The 19,273-nt window shown below is 38.9% G+C and overlaps 1 protein-coding gene across 1 annotated transcript in view; it reads left to right on the top strand.

Moving 5' to 3' along the window:
- LOC124787687 (DENN domain-containing protein 5B) overlaps positions 1-19,273 on the top strand; it is a 475,881-nt gene that overhangs the window by 450,127 nt on the left and 6,481 nt on the right. The window contains exons 17-20 of the mRNA XM_047254514.1: positions 3,319-3,464; positions 4,442-4,560; positions 11,196-11,398; positions 18,194-18,376. Coding sequence (XP_047110470.1) covers positions 3,319-3,464; positions 4,442-4,560; positions 11,196-11,398; positions 18,194-18,376 — 651 coding nt within the window. The remainder of the gene's footprint in view (positions 1-3,318; positions 3,465-4,441; positions 4,561-11,195; positions 11,399-18,193; positions 18,377-19,273) is intronic.

Below are 19,273 nucleotides of genomic sequence, written 5' to 3'. Positions count from 1 at the left end.
CACAGATCCTTCCAAGATGCATGTGCATAGCAAACACAGAGCTGTTAATTGAAGAACAACTGAGTCTCATAGAAACCTCCTATGCCGAGTCTGTGGGTGAAATTAGCACTACCACTATGAGACAAGATCTTCTAGCTCGACTACCACAAGATCTCACTAAGTAACAACAGAAGAAGCTACTTGTCATTCTTCAAGAGTTCTCTGAATGCTTCTGTTCACAGGTGAAGGGCAAATTAAACAAATGGACGGTGAAGCACGGGATTAGCACTATCAACTAGTAAGCCAGAGAGCATACTGTGTGTCAGCAACGGAACGTCGAATAATTCACGACGAGGTAGAGAAAATGATGAAGAATGACATCATTCAGCCTTCGCAGAGCCCATGGTCATCACCAGTGGTTCTCGTTAGGAAGAAGGGTGGCAGTTGATGCTTTTGTGTTGATTACAGGAAGCTTAATAAGATAACTAAAAAGGACATTTACCCTCTTCCACGAACTGACGATACACTAGATTGTCTGAAGGGGGCTAAGTTTTTCTCAACCATGGACATGTACTTGGGATACTGGCAAATCAGAGGAGATGAGGCTGATCATGAGAAAACTGCATTCATCACCACTAAGGGTCTTTATGAGTTTAAGGTAATGCCGTTTGGTTTGTGTAATGCACCAGCAACTTTTGAACAGATGATGGATAATGTTCTAAGGCACCTGAAGTGGACGATATGTCTTTGTTATTTAGATGACATTATAGTGTTCTCAGAGACATCTGATGAACACATAAAAAGACTGAGGGCCATTCTTAAGTGTCTCCAACAAGGCAGACTGACACTTAATCCAATAAAGTGTCTCTTTGGAGCAAAAGAAATCAAAATACTTGGATACTTTGTGTCAAACGAAGATGTGCGGCTAGACCCACAAAAGGTGAGATCTATAATGGAATTTCCTATTCCTAAAAGTATTAGAGATGTGGGAAGCTTCCTCAGATTATGTTCTTATTACTGTCGTTTTATCAAAGACTTTTGTATCAAAGCCAGGTCACTCCAAGAGTGGTTAAAAGCCGATGCTAAATTTATCTGGTGGTGCTCAACAAGATTCTTTCGATCTGCTGTGATAAGCTCTGACGACTGACCCAGTACTTGGTCTGTATTATGAGAGAGCACCTACAGAACTACTCACAGATGCCAGTGGGTATGGGATTGGTGCTGTTCTGGTGCAAATTTTGGATGGAAAAGAGAAGGTTATAGCCTATGCTTCTAAGACACTTACAAAAGCTGAGAGAAACTACTCAACTACAGAAAGAGAATGTCGTGCTGTGATCTGGGCAATGTGCAAATTTCAACAGTATCTCTATGGAAAGGCCATTCACAGTTGTGACAGACCATCATTCACTTTATTGGTTGACAGGTCTTAAGGATCCAACAGGACAACTCACCAGGTGGGCACTAAGTCTTCAAGGGTATGACATTACCATAGTGTACAAAAGTGGAAGACAACACCAAGGTGCAGACTGTCTCCAAAGAAATGCTGTGCAAGACCATCAAGATTTCGATGAAGATAGTGACTGTCTTGCTGCGCTCCAGGGTCTCTCTGCTGAGCAGAAGGAGGACACCAAGATATCTCAAATTATGCTTGCCGTAAATTGATCAGAGGATGTGATTGTAGGTAGTTAATGGATTACTTTGCAAGAAAAACTTTGATCCATTTGTAAAGAGGTGGCAACCTGTGATTCCTAAACACATATGCCTAGATGCTCTACAGCGATAGGATCTGCAAGAGATTTTTCTGGCCGGGTTTATTTAGGTATGTCCGCCACCATCTGTTGCACTGTCGAGAGTGCCAGAGGAGATAGGCAGTTCCTCAGAAACCACTTGACCAACTCATACCAATTCCACCAGCCGAAACGCATTTCCAGCATGTTGGGATTGACCTCCTCAGACGATTTTCAACATCTGCTAGTGGCAATAGATGGATTATTGTTTGCACTGATCATGTGACACGCTATGCAATTACAAAGACTTGAAAACAGCTGAAGCTTTCGAGGTAGTCAAATTCATTGTATTAAAACACAATGCCCCAAGGTTGTTAATTATGGATTGAGGGAATGTTTTTCAGTCGAATCTTATGACAGAGTTAAACTGTCGGTGCAACATTACTCATTACATGGTGACTGCACACCATCCGCAAACTAATGGGCTTACTGAACGCCTTAATAAGACCTTGGCTGACGTGCTCTCAATGTTCATCAATGTTGAGCAGAGCAACTGGCATGAGGTGCTACCTTTCGTGATGTTTGCTTACAACACCGACAAACAAGACACCACAGGATTTACGCCATTTTTCCTGGTGCATTGGTGTGAGGTGACTACGACAATGGACACTGTGTTTCTGTTACATCCTGATTACGTGGACGACGACTACATCGGCCAGGTGTTAACCAGAGCTCAGAAAGCTCAGCAGTTAGCTCGACTCCGCAGGCTGCATGCTCAAGAAAACAATCGCCGAAGATATGACACAAGCCACCGCTCTGTTGTCTACAAGCCTTGTGACTCTGTCTGGATCTTCACTCCTGTTCGGAAGGTTGGTCTCTAAGAGAAGCTCCTCAGGTGCTACTTTGGGCCTTATAAGGTTGTAAGACAGTTGTCTGATGTTACTTAAAACGTTGAAGATTTCGACCCCGACGCAAGACGACGAACGATCAGAGATATGGTCCACGTCCTTTGAATGAAGCCCTACAAGGATCCTGCAACCCAGGGTAAATTCGAAGCTCCAGCGACAGGCAGCAAATAGAAAGGTGACGAAGAGTGTAGCAGCAAAAGAAGTTCTAAGAAGATCACTGCCAGGGCGAGAATCAGTCATCAGGAATCGGAGTATGCAGGACTGATGACTCGTCCCCAGACTAGGAGGACGTAACACCAAGATGCTGTTCCCTTAAGGAGGGAGCAATGTTTGCAGACGATGCTGAGTAGCACTGTGGTGTATTGGTTATGATACTAAACTGTTGCATGGAGGATCATGAGTTCAAAACTCAGCTGGACTGTACAATTTTAATTTCTATATTTGGTTTGAGTGCATTCTAGAAGTATCCACAAATGTCAAGAATCATTGTACTGGCATGTTCTGTAGCTGTATATATACTGTATGTGTTCTGGCCAGAGGCAGTTTGATCCGCACTCCTGTATGTGCAAGTTCTGAATAAACCTTCGTGAAGTGAAGTTAGTTTTCACCATTCATCTAATTACACCAAATTACATCTAATTACACCTAATTACACCTCTACATGACAGTATAGTTGAGTGTTTTGCATTTAATGTTGTTTCCAGAAATGCCATACCGTGTGGTGATATTCCCATCTCGTAAAGCTAGTGCTTCCACTACTACAGCCAACGTATGGGTAGCAGTCTCTGGGACGCTTGGAGAAACATCACATGTTCCTGTACCACGAGGTTCCTTGGAGTTTGTTTTTCATGTAAGCATTGTAAACTAAGTTAAACTTAATTTTTGAACACTGTTTACTTTCTAAACTTTAGGACAGCACGGTATATGTTATTTTATTGTTTTATTGCATAAACACACTATGATTAGCTGTTGATTCCTTCATAATAATGAAGCAACCATTTAAAAGCTATGGTAACATTTTAATAATATCAGCAAATACCAAACGCTGTGGATTCATACTTGAAAACAATATTCTTTTCCTTCTTCTTCACACCATGAGCAATATTCTACTGTTTGCAGCAGTTGTTAAAACTGTTCCTTGATTTCATGTAACAGAGAATTTATGGTAAACAATTGTAAACATCATATTACTATGCACCTTCACTATGACAGATGGCAACACATTGCTTTATTGGAAAGTAAATAAAGCAAAAATAGTATTTTCATACTGGGTATGGCATAGCCCAGCAAAGTTTGTGCATGGCAGTACTATCTCATGTTGTGTTTTGGAAAAAAAATATGGGGATTTATTCATATAATCAGTGCTAATGAAAAACACAACAAGAGTGAGAATTTTCACAGTCACAGCCCCCCTTTACAATGAGATATTACAACTGTACATGATGCATGGACATCTTGAGAACACCGAAGATCATGTTTTATTGATAGAAAGACAAAAAACAGGTATTCAGCAATAATTATTTAATTACTAATGATTTGCTGCTTTGTTCCTTGTTCTGTTGTTGGTACAGTGTTGTAATTGTTCAACACAACTGGCTGCATGCATCATGTGGCAAAACTTAACTTAAAAAATGCACTATTCTTAGTTAAGGCTCACACTGTGTTTGTCAGGATGTATAATACTCCTGACCGGCACAATCTCTCTTTATTGCATGATAATATCTGATAGAAATGAAAAAGTATTTACATTGAGTATAGGGTCATTTTACTTTGTAAATAATCATTACAGCTACAGAGGATTAAAATTATGTTTTATTGCCAATGCAGCACAAGAACCTGGGCCTACTGACAACACTTCGTATTGGGCATGACAACAGTGGTCCATCACCAAGATGGATGATAGAACATGTAGTAGTCAGGAATGAAATTGCAGGCCATACATATAAGTAAGTTCTCCAGAACATATTTTTATTTTACTGGCACTATGACATTTGTTTACTATGCATCCTTAATCTTACGTTTAATTTCCAAAATTACCTTAGTGTGTGAGATATTTATGTTTGATGTAAGTTACCTATTTTGTAATGATAATTGAATGTAACACTTTTTATATAACAACAAAAACAATCAATTATTGATAAATTATTTAATTGGATAGATAAAAAATCTACTCACCAAGCAGCGGCAGAACACACACATAAAAGACTGTTGTGAATGGCAAGCTTTCAGAGCCAGTGGCTCCTTCTTCAGGCAGAAGGGTTGGAGGGGAAAGAAGAAGGGTGAAGGAAAAGGACTGGAGAGGTCTAGGAAAAGGGTTAGATTTTGGGAAAGTCACCCAGAACTGCGGATCAGGGGAAACTTACTGTACAGGATGAGAAGGAAAGACTGATTGTTGGGGACTCCATCGGATGAGATTTGAAAACTTGAGAGCTTAAGTTGGGAAACAGGGTAATATGCAAGACAAAGATTACTACTAAAACATCATACATGAATTAATATGAGTGAGAAGCTAAGTACATTGTATATAACAGAGTTGGGAGGGGGTGGTGAAAAATAGACGGGAAACACAATGAAAGAGGTTGTTGTTGTTGTGGTCTTCAGTCCTGAGACTGGTTTGATGCAGTTCTCCATGCTACTCTATCCTGTGCAAGCTTCTTCATCTCCCAGTACCTACTGCAACCTACATCCTTCTGAATCTGCTTAGTGTATTCATCTCTTGGTCTCCCCCTATGATTTTTACCCTCCACGCTGCCCTCCAATACTAAATTGGTGATCCCTTGATGCCTCAGAACATGTCCTACCAACCGATCCCTTCTTCTGGTCAAGTTGTGCCACAAACTTCTCTTCTCCCCAATCCTATTCAATACTTCCTCATTAGTTATGTGATCTACCCATCTAATCTTTAGCATTCTTCTGTAGCACCACATTTCAAAAGCTTCTATTCTCTTCTTGTCCAAAGTATTTACCGTCCATGTTTCACTTCCATACATGGCTACACTCTATACAAATACTATGAAAGAGGTAGAAAACTAAAATGTAGTGAGGAAAAGAGCAGTTACAGTGAAGAAAAGCTGAGATGGAAGAAATTAATGTAAATTAAGCCCAGGTGGTTGGTGAGAACCAAGTACATGTTGTAGTGCTAGTTCCCACTTGTGGAGTTCTGAGAAACTGGTATCTGGGTGAAGAATCCAGATGGCACGTGTGGTGAAACAGACGCCGAGGTCACGAATGTCATGTTGCAGAGCATGCTCTGCAACAGGATATTGCAAGTTGCCAGTATATACCCTCTGTCTATGCCCATTAATCCTAATTGGTAATTTGGTGGTAGTCATGCCATTGTAGAAGGCTGAACAGTGTTTACATGATAGCTGGTATATGCTGTGTCATTTCGCGGGTGGCTCTCCTTTTGATAGTATATGTTTTGCCAGTTACGGGGCTATTACAGGTGATGGCAGTAGGGTGTATAGGGCAAGTCTTGCAGCTTGACAATCACAACAGTCTTTTATGTGTGTGGTTTGCCATTGCTTGATGAGTAGATCTTTTATCTCACTAATTAAATAACTGTTTTTTTTTATACCTGCACATAGAGTGCAAAGAGATAACTTGAGATTAAGTGAGGATCACACAGCAACACATACAAAATAAAATGTAACATAAATCTTGACTACTTCGGAGATTATAGCTGGCGAGTATAAAATTACTACATATTAATATTTTTCAAAATGGCAACCAGTTGTCAGAAGTGACTTTAGTAACTCAAGAAAAATACAACTTTAATATATTTCCCTTAAAAAAAAGGTGTGTGTGTGTGGGGGGGGGGGGGGGGGCAGAACAGATATTGTTAAAATAATGTTGATACAAGGAAGAATGAATGTCTAATGTTTATTGCTCTGGGCCAGTGAAATACTCTAAAGGAAGATAGAGACAGGAGAAGTTAATCAAAGTGTGAAAATAAAGACAGACTTGTAAAATTAGCGACATACTGAACAGTACTGGTAGCACATAATATATGAAAATGGAAAGAAATTCACAAATTTGCTTCACACTCTAAATTTCCCATATTAGGTAAGCTGTTATTACTATACAGATGTTTCAGGGAGCTTTCACTAAGTAACAAAAGAAGAGAAGAAACTTTTCATTTGTGTGTTCTTATTGTGTGTAGTTTCTTTATAACTGTTAGTGGTATTTCAAATCTGTTAGTGCAACTACAATAAAATGTGTATTTTGTTACCAGATATCTCATTATAGGTTCTAAATACATTCTCACTGCAGGAGAAAGAAACAACCACAATAATATAAATATAGAGATAACTATATAATATGAAATACAGATGTAAAAAGAAACAATAAACTCAATAAGTAACTAATATGAATAAAAATTTAAAAGGAAAAGACTGTAAGCAGAAAATAACGTGTTATAACAGAAGCTAACGAAATCAGTACTGTAGTGCTAATGGAGACACAAGAATGCATAGAAAAAAGCCAGAGGAATTCATCACCGAAAACAACATACACAAGTTAACAACAAACCCAAAAAACAGATTTCATACGTATGTTAAAAACACACTCAGAAACACATAACATACATTTTCAGACAGGGAGGAAGAAAAAGCTCTTTGAAAATGATAGAACAACAAGAAATACCAGTCAGCTAATGGAACCCATAAAAATCTAAAAATCCCATGCACAGCAATAGTGCTTTCCTGCCATGTAGGAAGTGCTGCTCTTCCTTGTGTACGTTCAATATCCCCCATAAGCCCTATTTGGTACCAGTCCCACACACTTGAGCAGTATTGTAGGATGGGTCACGAAAGTGTTTCAGGTGCAATCATCTTTGCAGAATGATTGCATTTCTGTACTGTTCTACCACAGAACAACAGCTTGCCATTGCTTTTTGTATCACAGACCCTATGTGTTCTTCTGTTTCCTATTCCTACAAATTGTCACACCCAGCTATCTGTACGAGTTTACTCCAACTGTTACTCGCTGATATTACAGTCATAGGACACTACATTTTTTTGTTTTGTGAAGTCATAGCTTTACATTTCTAAACATTTAAAGCAAACTGCCAGTCTTTGCACCTCCTTGAAATGTCTGAAGATCAGACTGAATATTTGTGCAGCTTGTTTCATGTAGTAGGCCTCACTTCTTTATATAGATAACTGCATCATCTGCAAAGAGCTGGAGGTTATTATTAATATTGTCTGCAACATCAGCAGCAAGGGGCACCTCTCACTTCTCTGGAGCACATCCAAATTTACTTCTACATCTGTTGAAGACTTTCCATTCAAGATAACATGCTGTGTTCTGCCTGTCAAGAAATTACCAATCCAGTCACAAATGTTGCTTGCTATCCCCATATGATCACTCTTTTGATAAAAAGCGCATGTGTAACATTGCGTGAAATGCCTTTCAGAAGTCAAGAAACACTGATTCTGATTGCCTTACCTATTGTCATTTTACCGATTCTGGTTGGCATAGGGGTTGTAATTCTGTTAGAGATACCTGATTACATTGAGATCTACTGATCTCAAAGATAGTGGACTGTAGTGCTTTGGATCACTTCTGCTGTCCTTGTAGATGAATGTGACCTGTGCTTTTTTCAAACTACTTGCAGTTTTTTGTTTGAGTGATCTTTGGTATATAATGGTTAAAATAGGCTAACTCAGTTGCAGTTGTGGTATAGAATCTGTCAGGGAGCCCATCAAGTCCCAGAACTAACTTTAGTTACAAAGATTCCAGCTGTTTCTCAATGCCACTGACTCTAATAACTACTTTACTCATTTTTATAGTGGTACAAGAATTAAATTGGGGCAATGGTGTTGGGTTTTCCTTTGTAAAGAAACATTTGAAAATGAAGTTAAGCATATCTGCTTTTGATTTGCTTCCCTCAGTTGTAGTTCACGTCTCATCCATGAGTATATGGACACTGACTCCGATGCCACTAACAGCCTTTACATACAGCCAGAATTTTTTAAGGGTTTTGTGAGAGATCTTTTGATAATATTGTGCTACAGATGTCATTGAAGGTTTCACACATTGCCCTCTTGACATGCAAACACATTTCATTTGGCCTCTCCCTGTCCCTAACCTTTTGCTTTGTGTTACATCTATTACATCTGTTCCATTTATTTAGAAAGCAGAAATGCTTAACTCTATTTTTAAAAGTTCTTTGCAAAGAAAAACCCAGGGGTATTGCCTCAGTTTAATTCCCATATCACTGAATAGATGAGTGAAATAGATATTAGTGTCAGTGGCATTGAGAAATAGCAGAAATTGTTAAAACTGAACAAAACCTCAGAGCCCAATGGACTCCTGATCAAATTGTATACCCAATTTGCAGCTGAGTTAGCCCCTCTATTAACTATAATGTATTGCAGATCTGTCAGACAAGAAAACTATGCCCAGTAGATGGAGGAAAGCATATGTCACACCCACCTGCAAGAAGGGTAGCAAATGTGACTCACAGAAGTACCGTCCAATATCGTTGACGTGCACTTGTCACAGAATCTTAAAACATGTTCTGCGCTCAAACATAAAGAGGTATCTAAAATAGAATGTCCTTTCCATGCTAAACAGCATGGATTCTGGAAACATGGGCCATGTGAAATCCAGCCCACACTTTTCTTACGTGACATACTGAAACCCACAGATCGAGGCAGCCAGGTAGATGCATTATTTCTTGATTTCCAAAAAGAATTTAACTCAAGACCACACTCATGCTTATTATCAAAAGTATGATCATATGGGGTATCAAGTGAACTTTTTCACTGGGTTGAAAATATTTTGATAGGGAGGATGCAGCATATTATCTTGGATGTAGAGTCAAAAGATGTAGATGTAACTTCGAGTGTACCCCAGGGAAGTGTGTTGGGATGCTTGCTGCTCTTGTTGCGTATTAATGACCTTGCAGATGATACAAACAGTAACCTCAATCTTTTCGCATATATGCAGTTATCTACAATGAAGTACAGAGTGAGAGAAGCTGAACAAATATTCAGTCGGATCATGACAAGATTTCAAAGTGGTGCACAGACTGGCAACTAGTTTTAAATGTTCAGAAATGTAAAATTGTGCACTTTACAAAATGAAAAATGTAGGATCCCATGTTTTACACTATAAATGAGTTACAGTTGGGATCACTAAACTCATAGAAATACCTGGTTGCAACATTTTGTAGGGACATGAAATGTAATGATTAAATAGCTCACTCATGGGTACAACAGGCTGCAGAATTTTGTTTATTGGTAGAATAATAGTGAAATAGAATTGATCTACAATAGAGATTGCTTACAAATCACTTGTGCGACCTCTCCTAGAATATCGCTCAAGTGTGTGGGACCCCTACCAAATAGGGTAAACAGTGGATATCGATCATACGCAGAGAAGGGCAACATGTATGATCACAGGTTTGTTTGATCTGCAGGAGAATGTCACAGAGATGCTGAAAGAAGTAAACTGGCAGACAGTTTGAAGGTAGATAACATAACTGTCCTGAGAATGCGTACTTACAAAGTTTCAATAACCAATTTTAAATGATGAATCTAGTAATAAAAAAAAGGAAAATCCAGGATGGAATAATGATAGTATTATGAAATGGATAGATTGCTAGTCGCCATATAGAGGAGAGAGGAGATGTTGAGTCCTCGTCAAGCACACAAAAGACTGCCAAACATGAGAGCTTTCGGCCAAAAGGCCTTGTTTTAAAATAACACACACACACACACACACACACACACACACACACACAGTTCACGCACACATAACCCAATGTGTGTGCTTGAATTAATGTGTGTGTGTGTGTGTGTGTGTGTGTGTGTGTGTGTGTTTTGTCTCCTTAAGGAGAATGTCTTTTGGCCGAAAGGTCACATGTTTAGCAGACTTTTTGGTGTGTCTCTCTGTGAATCAATATCTGCTATATATGATGCGTAGCAATCTATCCATTTTGTAGTATTGCAATGACACTAGTACTATAATACAACCCTTTGCGTATCACTCCCAGAGGTGTCGTGGGGACAAGATTAGATTAACAACACACACAAGGCATTTAAATAGTCATTGTTCTCACACTCCATACATGAATAGAACAGGAAAAAACCCTTATAACTGGTGCAATGGGATCTAACCTCTATCATGCACTTCATAGTGGTTTACAGAGTACAAATGTTGATGTAGGTGTGGATGACTCTCTACAGTGACTGTATACCATGGAATTTCCCTCCTATCATGAACTGTACTACTATCCAGTGCATGGTCAGCTATTCTTTTAAGCTTGAGCCACAGTTCCTCAACATGCTCCTGTAGATCGTGTGTCTTGGCTTATTTATGTAAATAAAGTGGTGCTTTTATGTTTTTGAGTAATGCAGGCAGCCTCAGTTGTTTTCTCTCATTTTATTATAGCTGTGCACAGAGGGTGTGTGCATGATGCCCATGGACTTTTTTGCTGATGAATTAAATTGATTTTGATTTTAGTTTATTCCTTGTGTAATATTAACTCCTGTTTAGTTCAGTCATTGAAAAGCAGTAGTATGATTGCAGTCTTTGTATTTTGCTAATGAGATTCTTCTTCTGTAATGTGAAGGTTTCCATGTGGTCGATGGCTCGGTCGTGGCATTGATGATGGCTCAACAGAAAGATTATTGGTAGGAGAACTGGTTCCCCGTCATGTAGGGAGTGAGCAACTGGCAGAGACCTGCCGGACACCGCCTCGATGCCGTAGTCCTTCAGTGCCAAGGCGTCCATCAGAAACGCGGCCCTCTCCAGAAGATATACAACAGATGCTTGGTAAGCAAATATACTCATTGAGGTAGTGTCAAAGAATTAGTTATAATTTTGTAATTACATAGTGTTGTAGTTTATACTGCAAGTATGGAGTGGAAAATTTTAATTTGTTAACTGCTTACTGATACTTAAATAATAGGCATTAAGCGATGATGAAAGTAATGTAAGTCCCTTTTGAGGCCGCAACATTCTTCCACATCTGTCATACAAAGACCACTTCCCTAAATTGTCACAAACTTTTTTGTGCAAATTGATTTATTGTAGTTAAAATCATTTTGCTTTATAAGTTACACATTTTTAAAAGTGCTTGAACCATTTCTGGACATACTGTGATGTCAATGCCTCAAAAATGGAAGAATTCAACAATTTCTCGTGGCAATGAAACTTACTGTCAATGTATTTTTTGTTTGATCTACAGGAACAAAAATAATTCATTAGGCGATAAATCAGGTAAATGTGAACCATGATACAGTAATTTGATGTGCTATGCAATAGCTGGTATTTTAATGATGTTGACTGTATTTACTCGAATCCAAGCCACACTTTTTTTCCGGTTTTTGTAATCCAAAAAACCGCCTGCGGCTTACAATCGAGTGCAAAGCAAGCGGAAGTTCTTAAAAATGTTGGTAGGTGCCGCCACAACTAACTTCTGCCGTCAAATGTATGTAGCGCTACACAGGCATGCTTTGTAGGCACAAAGATAAATACTGGCGCCAAAACCTCTGCGTCAGTAAATAAATTAAAAAAAAAGGTAGAAGACGAGCTTTTTTTTCTCCGCCCCGAGTTTCGACCACTGCATTTTCATACATTATCCAACGAAGTAAATACAAATTTTGTATTGATCATCTTCGAATGTAGCAGAATTTCAATGTACTATGAAAATCCGACTGGTAAGACTGTTTGGGATGTTTGTCAATATGGCCAACTCTACGTTCTGAATTTTTTCCTACCTGTGAGAAGAGGTGGTTGCTAATAGGAACCTGATGAAATGTGAATCACCATCACCATAAGAATAATACGAATATGAACATTTTGCCATGTATTCTTTCGTGTTTGCTGCTATCTTATTTAAATCCTGTCTGCCCAATAAACTACGAAACTAGAGTGAGACAACAGCAAACGTGGAAGAATATACGTATAGTGTCATGTTTATATTCGTATTATTCTTATGCGCAATAGTGATACTGTCAGAAATGAAGCACAGCAACTGACTAGATTTTTAAATCTAAGATGACTAATTTCTGTGCAGAATTTGATGTACTAAAGAAGCGGCCACAAAGATTTTCAAACGGAGAAAATTTTTCGCTAAACTCTCATTCAGAACATCCTCTATCATCAGACGAAGCACGTGAAAAAGGAAGGGTACCCGTATAAATACGGACGGAGTGCCTGACGCATAGCAATGGCTACCTGGTATAGCTTAACTGCTAAGCTTACGACTCAAACCGAACTACTGTAGCTGTATCGTCATTCATTCGACCTATTGTGTCTCATATTACAATGGATCACCTTTGATTCGATTTGGAGGTGCGGCCTAAAACTTTTCTCTCCCCTTGAATTTCGAGTCTCAAATTTCAGGTGCGGCTTAGATTCGGGAAATTTTTTTTTTTTTCCCTTTATTTCGAGTCTCATTTTTCAGGTGCGGCTTAGATTCGAGTGCGGCTTAGATTCAAGTAAATACGGTATTGTAACAATTTCAGTTTTTTTCCTGATTTCACTGATCACCTGGCAAAGAAATTGTTGTCTTCCATTGAAAATCAAGTGTTTGCTTGTCTCTCAAAAACGTGTTGTGAGGCATAATTTGTTGGCACAGCACATCGGGAAAGGAAAACCATTCATATCTGTGCGTTACGTCATCAGCATTAACGTCATGGGGGCTATAGTCGACTTTACATGCTAGGGGGGTTCCTGGCATGTCATGATGGGGCAGCCCATGAGTTTAAGTAAGTATGTGAATCAGGTCCATGTGTCGCCAGTGATCACCCATGCCTGGTCTAAAGCGTGAAGTACAAAGCGGTGGTTGCTGCCTGTTCAATGGGACCAAAGAAATGAGTGATCATTTACTTGGAAGTGCTTCATGTACGAACCACTTTGTTGATTTTGGCTTGTCTTGGAACACCCAAATACCATATTCACCCACGTATAAGATGACCCTGATTGTAAAATGACCCCATTTTTTTCAAAACCCTTCATGAGAAAAATATATTTTGACTAATCAGAATTACAAACTGTTTTATTGACATAAAGTATCTGCCCCAAAAGTTAACGTTATACCAGGCCCGCCCGGTTGGCCGTGCGGTCTAACGTTTGGCTTTCCGGGTGGGAAGGAGTGCCAGTCCCCGACACGAATCCGCCTGGCGGATTTGTGTTGAGGTCTGGTGAGTTGGCCAGTCTGTGGATGGTTTTTAAGCAGTTTTCCATCTGCCTTGGCAAATGCAGGCTGGTTCCCCTTATTCCACCTCAGTTATACTAAATCGCAATTGCTGTGCAAACAAGTTCTCCACGTACGCATACACCACCATTGCTCTACCATGCATGCATAGGGGTTACACTCGTCTGGTGTGAGACGTTCCCTGGGGGGTCCACTGGGGACCGAACCACACAATAACCCTGGGTTCAGTGTGAGGCGGCGGAGGGGTGAAGAGTGGACTGCGGTAGTCATCGTCGGGTTGCGGACCACTGCAGCTGCGGCGTGGACAGAGCCTCTCCCTCATTTCTAGGTCCCCGGTTAACATAACATAACATAACATAACATAACACCTATTCTAAATTTATGTCTTTTATTAATTGTCTGCATTTTGATAATACAAGGTGAAATAAATCAATGAAAAGAAATGGTTTACTTAATTTGCAGACCATTTTCCTTTCAAGGTTTATCGCTGTGGTATCACTATTTTTCATTATCACCCTAATAGCAGAATTGTGAAATTTATGTCTGTGTTGTCATAAATACTGGGCTGTTTTTTCCAAATATGTTGCAATTTCTGAAGTTGTGGTTACCATGGGACCTGAAAAAAAACAACAAAAAAAAACATTTTTTTATCCAAATGTATATTAGATTTTCTTCTATACTGACATGAGAATGTTACAGTGTCTCTTGCTTCCAGAAATATTGTCTGCCTGCTGCTCTCCCATTCGCTGATTAGGACCAGCAGCTGACACCCTCCACCCCCCCAGCCCCCACTCCCCCTTTGTTCCCATTATGTCCCAGTGAGCGTTGACAGCATTGCAGCATGAAGCGCAAGAACACCACTGGTCCCTATCTAGGCTTTAACCATCTCCTGCAGAAATGAATACTATTGTTGAGTATTTGTCCAATTTAAAAGTAATTTCGATTCCAGTTGCAAATGGATACAGACAAGTTGCAGTTTAAACATAGTAGATATTCCAAAATGCCGTAGCATGCGGTACAAATTCCCATGATTGGCAATGTGACGTAATTTGCTGCCTGCTGATTATGTCTAGTACATTGATTCCTCTAATAATTACTTGTAGACAAGTGGTTATGAAATGTTGAAACGGTAAAGAAGGGAACTTCATTGTAGTCAGAGTAGAAGGGAAAACTGCGATGAGAGATCACTGTTATGTTGCTAAAATCTTTAAAATGTACAGTGATTGCTTTGAAGTAAAATGTTTCACTGGAGTTGTTTCTACTCTAAAATTTGAAGCTGCAGAAGATGATGCCTTTGATGCTTTAAATTAAATAATTGCCAAACTACGTAATCCGATACATGGCACTAGGGCTCACTATGAAAGCAACATTTGGTTCTAGACTGATGCCACTAAATTCATTGTGCACTTGTTTTGTTATTTCCATGACTTCTTTCATTAACGTCTTTACAAAGATGTGTTTATCATTGTTACTAATGTTGTTGCAATAAATTTTTTATTTAGTGTCCTGCAATTAATTTATTTACCTGAGAGGTCCAGGTAACCCTGACTTACTCTCCAGTTAACACAGTCACTGGGGTTAAATGATCCCAAAGCAGGGTCAAAGTTCTTCTCCAGTTCTGTGAAATTTGTGAGAGATAATGCAAAAATGAAAGTGCCTGTAGCTTTTACATCTGTTTCCTTCCAGATTCTCAAATAAAAGTTTTAAAAAGATCTATTCTTTAAATAAGATTTTAAAGGAAGGAAAAATAAGTGTAGTTAATTCCAGCTTTTCCTTCCCTAGCACTAGTGTCGGGCGAGTCAAATGTTACATAATTCTTCAAGCTATGTCGATAATGTATTGAGCATTTTGGCCTATTAGGAAATCTTGAGTTTGGTTGAAAGTGAATATCATTTGTCCTGTCCTGTCCTTTCGAATTCTTCAAAATAAATCTGCATGTGATCTCAATAGCCAAATTTCATCTGTAAATGTGAAGATGACCTTCATATTCTCTATTAAACAACATAAAAACGTTAACCTCAACAGCAGTAGATTAATCTGTGAATATAAGACAACCCTGTGTTTTTCAAATGATGAATTTGGAAAAAAAATCTTATAACTGAGCAAATACGGTAGTTGATTGCTTCCTAGTTTGCAGCATGTATGAGTATTTCCTTGCACCATTTGAGACATGCCTCAGATTGTGAGGAATTGAGACTAAATATCTGTCACAGCTTAATATTCTTGAAATAATAAGTGTACTGCTGTCTTTAGTATGCCTAAGGAAGTCAACACCTCACTGTAGGTCACATATCAATCCTCCTCAATCATAGTGCACACAGCAGTGATGTTTCTTGCAGCAACAACCAGTTTTGGCTGACCTTCACAAAATACACTGCTGGGTGAAGGGGAGGAATAGTACACCAGGAAAGATGACATCAGTTTTGATCCAATGACAGCATATGCCACCTGGCCGATAGTAGATGATGATGATGATGATGATGATGATGATGATGATGATGATGTTTGGTTTGTGGGGCGCTCAACTAGATGAATGTTGTCAGCGTCATCCACCAACAGACAGCATACTGGCATAGCTAGTAGAGTACCATCTGTGTCTATTCTTTAGTAAGGAATGCTCACAACCATAAGGCTCAGTGCAGTGCAACTGTGTGAAGCAGCAGGCAATCACACCACAGAGACAACACATTCGTGCTTGCTGTAGCCAATTGAGTGAGTTTGAAAGGGGTCAAATTGCAGCCGTCTGAGTAGCAGGATGGTCCCTTTTGAAGAATTGCTCCATGAGTTGGATGTGCGGCATCAGTTTTGCAATGATGATGGTATTAGTGGTCATGTGAACCTTCTCACGCCTGTAGATGAGGTTCTGGATGTCCACGCAGCACAGACGCCTGCGAGGATAGTCGTATTGTTAGGGCTATAGTGGCAGATTTTTGATCAATGCATGTAATGCCTGTTGGTCAGGCTACATCCGCAGTTCAATGAACTGGAACCCGACCAACAGGCATTACATGTATTGATAAAAAATGATAGTGCATTGAGAATGGCTAGTTTCTACCTGAAATCTAGATCTGCCAATAAAATTTAAAAAGGACAACTGATAGCTGAAATCTATTATTTACAATTCAAGAAGGTGATGTGTTGTTCCAAAAGGGCTTTGAAACACTGTTAGTGGGTTAGGATCAGTGGCATGTTTGAGCAAGTCTCATAAAGAGAAACTTGTAATAAAACCCAAATATGAAGGGGAAATTGCAAATAGAATGCAAGTAACAATCTATTGATGACCTGTATCATTCCTTTTCCTGACTTTTTCAACTAGCTTTATTGCAAAAACTATTGAGAATAGGCTGTAGAGACCCACTGACCAGTAGAGGTGTTTGGCGTTTGATAACCAGATCTACAAAAAATAGAGCATTGTACGTTAGAATCTTTCTTTTCAGATTAAGACTGTACTAGCGTACTTTGCTGGCCTAGCCCTCCTGGAAGAAAATATGTTACAGAGAAATGGTTTAGCCAGAGCATATTGGTTTGTTTCCTTGTCCAGCAACATAAACAGGAGAGTTTCTGTTAAGTTTAGAAATTAGGAGAATGGGACTGTCGAAAGTCAAGCTATGAGGAGGAGTTGTGAGTCATGTCTGGATATCCTGGTCCTTAAGAGCATTACCTATGAAAGGCAATATTTTAGGTTTATCTCTGGATCCTTTACACTATTGTAATCTGCCAGTATGTTTCATAATGTACTGTACAGTAAAGATAATTCAGTATTGTTGCTTAGCTTTATATTATTTGTATTCCACACACTATAGTGTTAATATTGTGATATGGTGCTGTTCCATCATGTGTCATCTACTATTGTTTGTAAAGCCCATCTTTCTCTCTTGTCAATTAATTTCTTTCCCTGTGTTTTCTTTGTCATTGGTTCTTTCACACCCAGTACTTCTTGCAAGCTTGGAGTCTGCATTGCAGTGTTCAACTTCTTGTTCATGTGCTTACTCGCTGCTGAATACCTCCTCCACTTTGCCTTTATTTATTACATTGCTTACAATCCACCTTTTCCAGTATTGTGAGGTTTAAGCTTTTATTTACATAATTAATTTCCTGATGGAAGGTTCAAATTTTAATATGTTATATGTGTGTATTTTGTTTAGTAACATCCCTTAGAGCTACTATAAACTTATGTCATTGACAGCTACACTAAAGATGTAAAAAAAAAGTATTTTTCAACTATTGTACGTGCAACAAACCTGAGACATCTGAGTGGGTTTCAATTGGCCTATCTTAGAGTTTTCATCATTGTTACAGAGTGCTTTTTGAAGCTTTTCTGCTGGTTTGTAGATGTAGTTAGAGAAGAATTTTGCCTTTCATGTCTGTCTGTCTTTGAGACTATACAATAGATCTGGGTTTTGCAGGTGATGCAGTGAACAGCATAGTGAAGTATTACTACCGCCGCAGATATGAGAAAGACCGTGGTAGGCTAACTCTGCTGTTGTGTGGAGAGATGGGTCTTGTTTATTGCCTTGAACAAGCATTTTTAGTGGGTTTCAGATCAGTTCGCTTGTTTGGAAGGAACTTGTATCTCTGGGACTACTTTGGTAAGAAATATTTTCCTGGAATTTAGAATTTTCTTTCCAAATGTATGCCTATTAAATGCAATTGTATTGATCTGAAAAATGTCAGTTAGCTGTGAACTTGATAGTCCTCATTGCTAAGTGTCAGTGTTTTCTCTTAGTTTACTATTGTGTCGTGGTTATTTTCACATTTGGAACTTGCATGTTTGGTGAATATGACATCGTAAATCTTAGAGACAGAATTAAAATTTTGTGTGTCTTATTCTAAAACTTTTATTTAAAATAAGTGTGTTACCTTTTCCTACTGTTCCAAGAATAGGAAAAAATTTAATGACCCTGAAAAGAGTAAAAGAACACAATTCTAGTGAATAAATTGTGGTCATGTTGGCTAAGTTTAGGCACTGTGATTATGTGGAAAAATTGTTTGTGTTTTTTCTGCTACCAGTGACATTTGTTTATTTTATTTATAATTTGCCATACTGCCACGTTTCAAGCATTTTTTGCTCATTGTCAGCCATTTAGTCAGGCAGATGTTACTTAAAGATAAAACGTCTTAATCTAAATTGACATAGAGGTGTTTGTTCATTATTGTGCTACTGAAGTGGCTCAAATTTGGGTGAGAGGGACCAGTGGATGGCTAGAAATTGATGTCCACTGTTGTCTTCTGCTGGCCTGGAGCCTTGCCTCAAATGTTTATGGCATTTTTTGTATGTCAGTTGTTAACTTATTATTTTGTCATCCCAAAGTGCCGTCTGCATTGTTGGTACACTGGCAGAGCTGTTATGTGACATTACACTATTACACTGCTTAATCTGACATTGATTTAGACATTTTTCACTGGTCAAACATTGTGTGTGGATGAGTATCAACTATAGCTTCTTTACAGTGATATTTGTTATACTGACAGTCTTGTAGTCCTTT

The sequence above is a fragment of the Schistocerca piceifrons genome, chromosome 3 (assembly GCF_021461385.2).
Source record: "Schistocerca piceifrons isolate TAMUIC-IGC-003096 chromosome 3, iqSchPice1.1, whole genome shotgun sequence".
NCBI classification, from domain to species: Eukaryota; Metazoa; Arthropoda; class Insecta; order Orthoptera; family Acrididae; genus Schistocerca; species Schistocerca piceifrons.
Note: the sequence above shows the minus strand (reverse complement) of the source record. Positions and strands in the feature narration are given on the sequence as shown.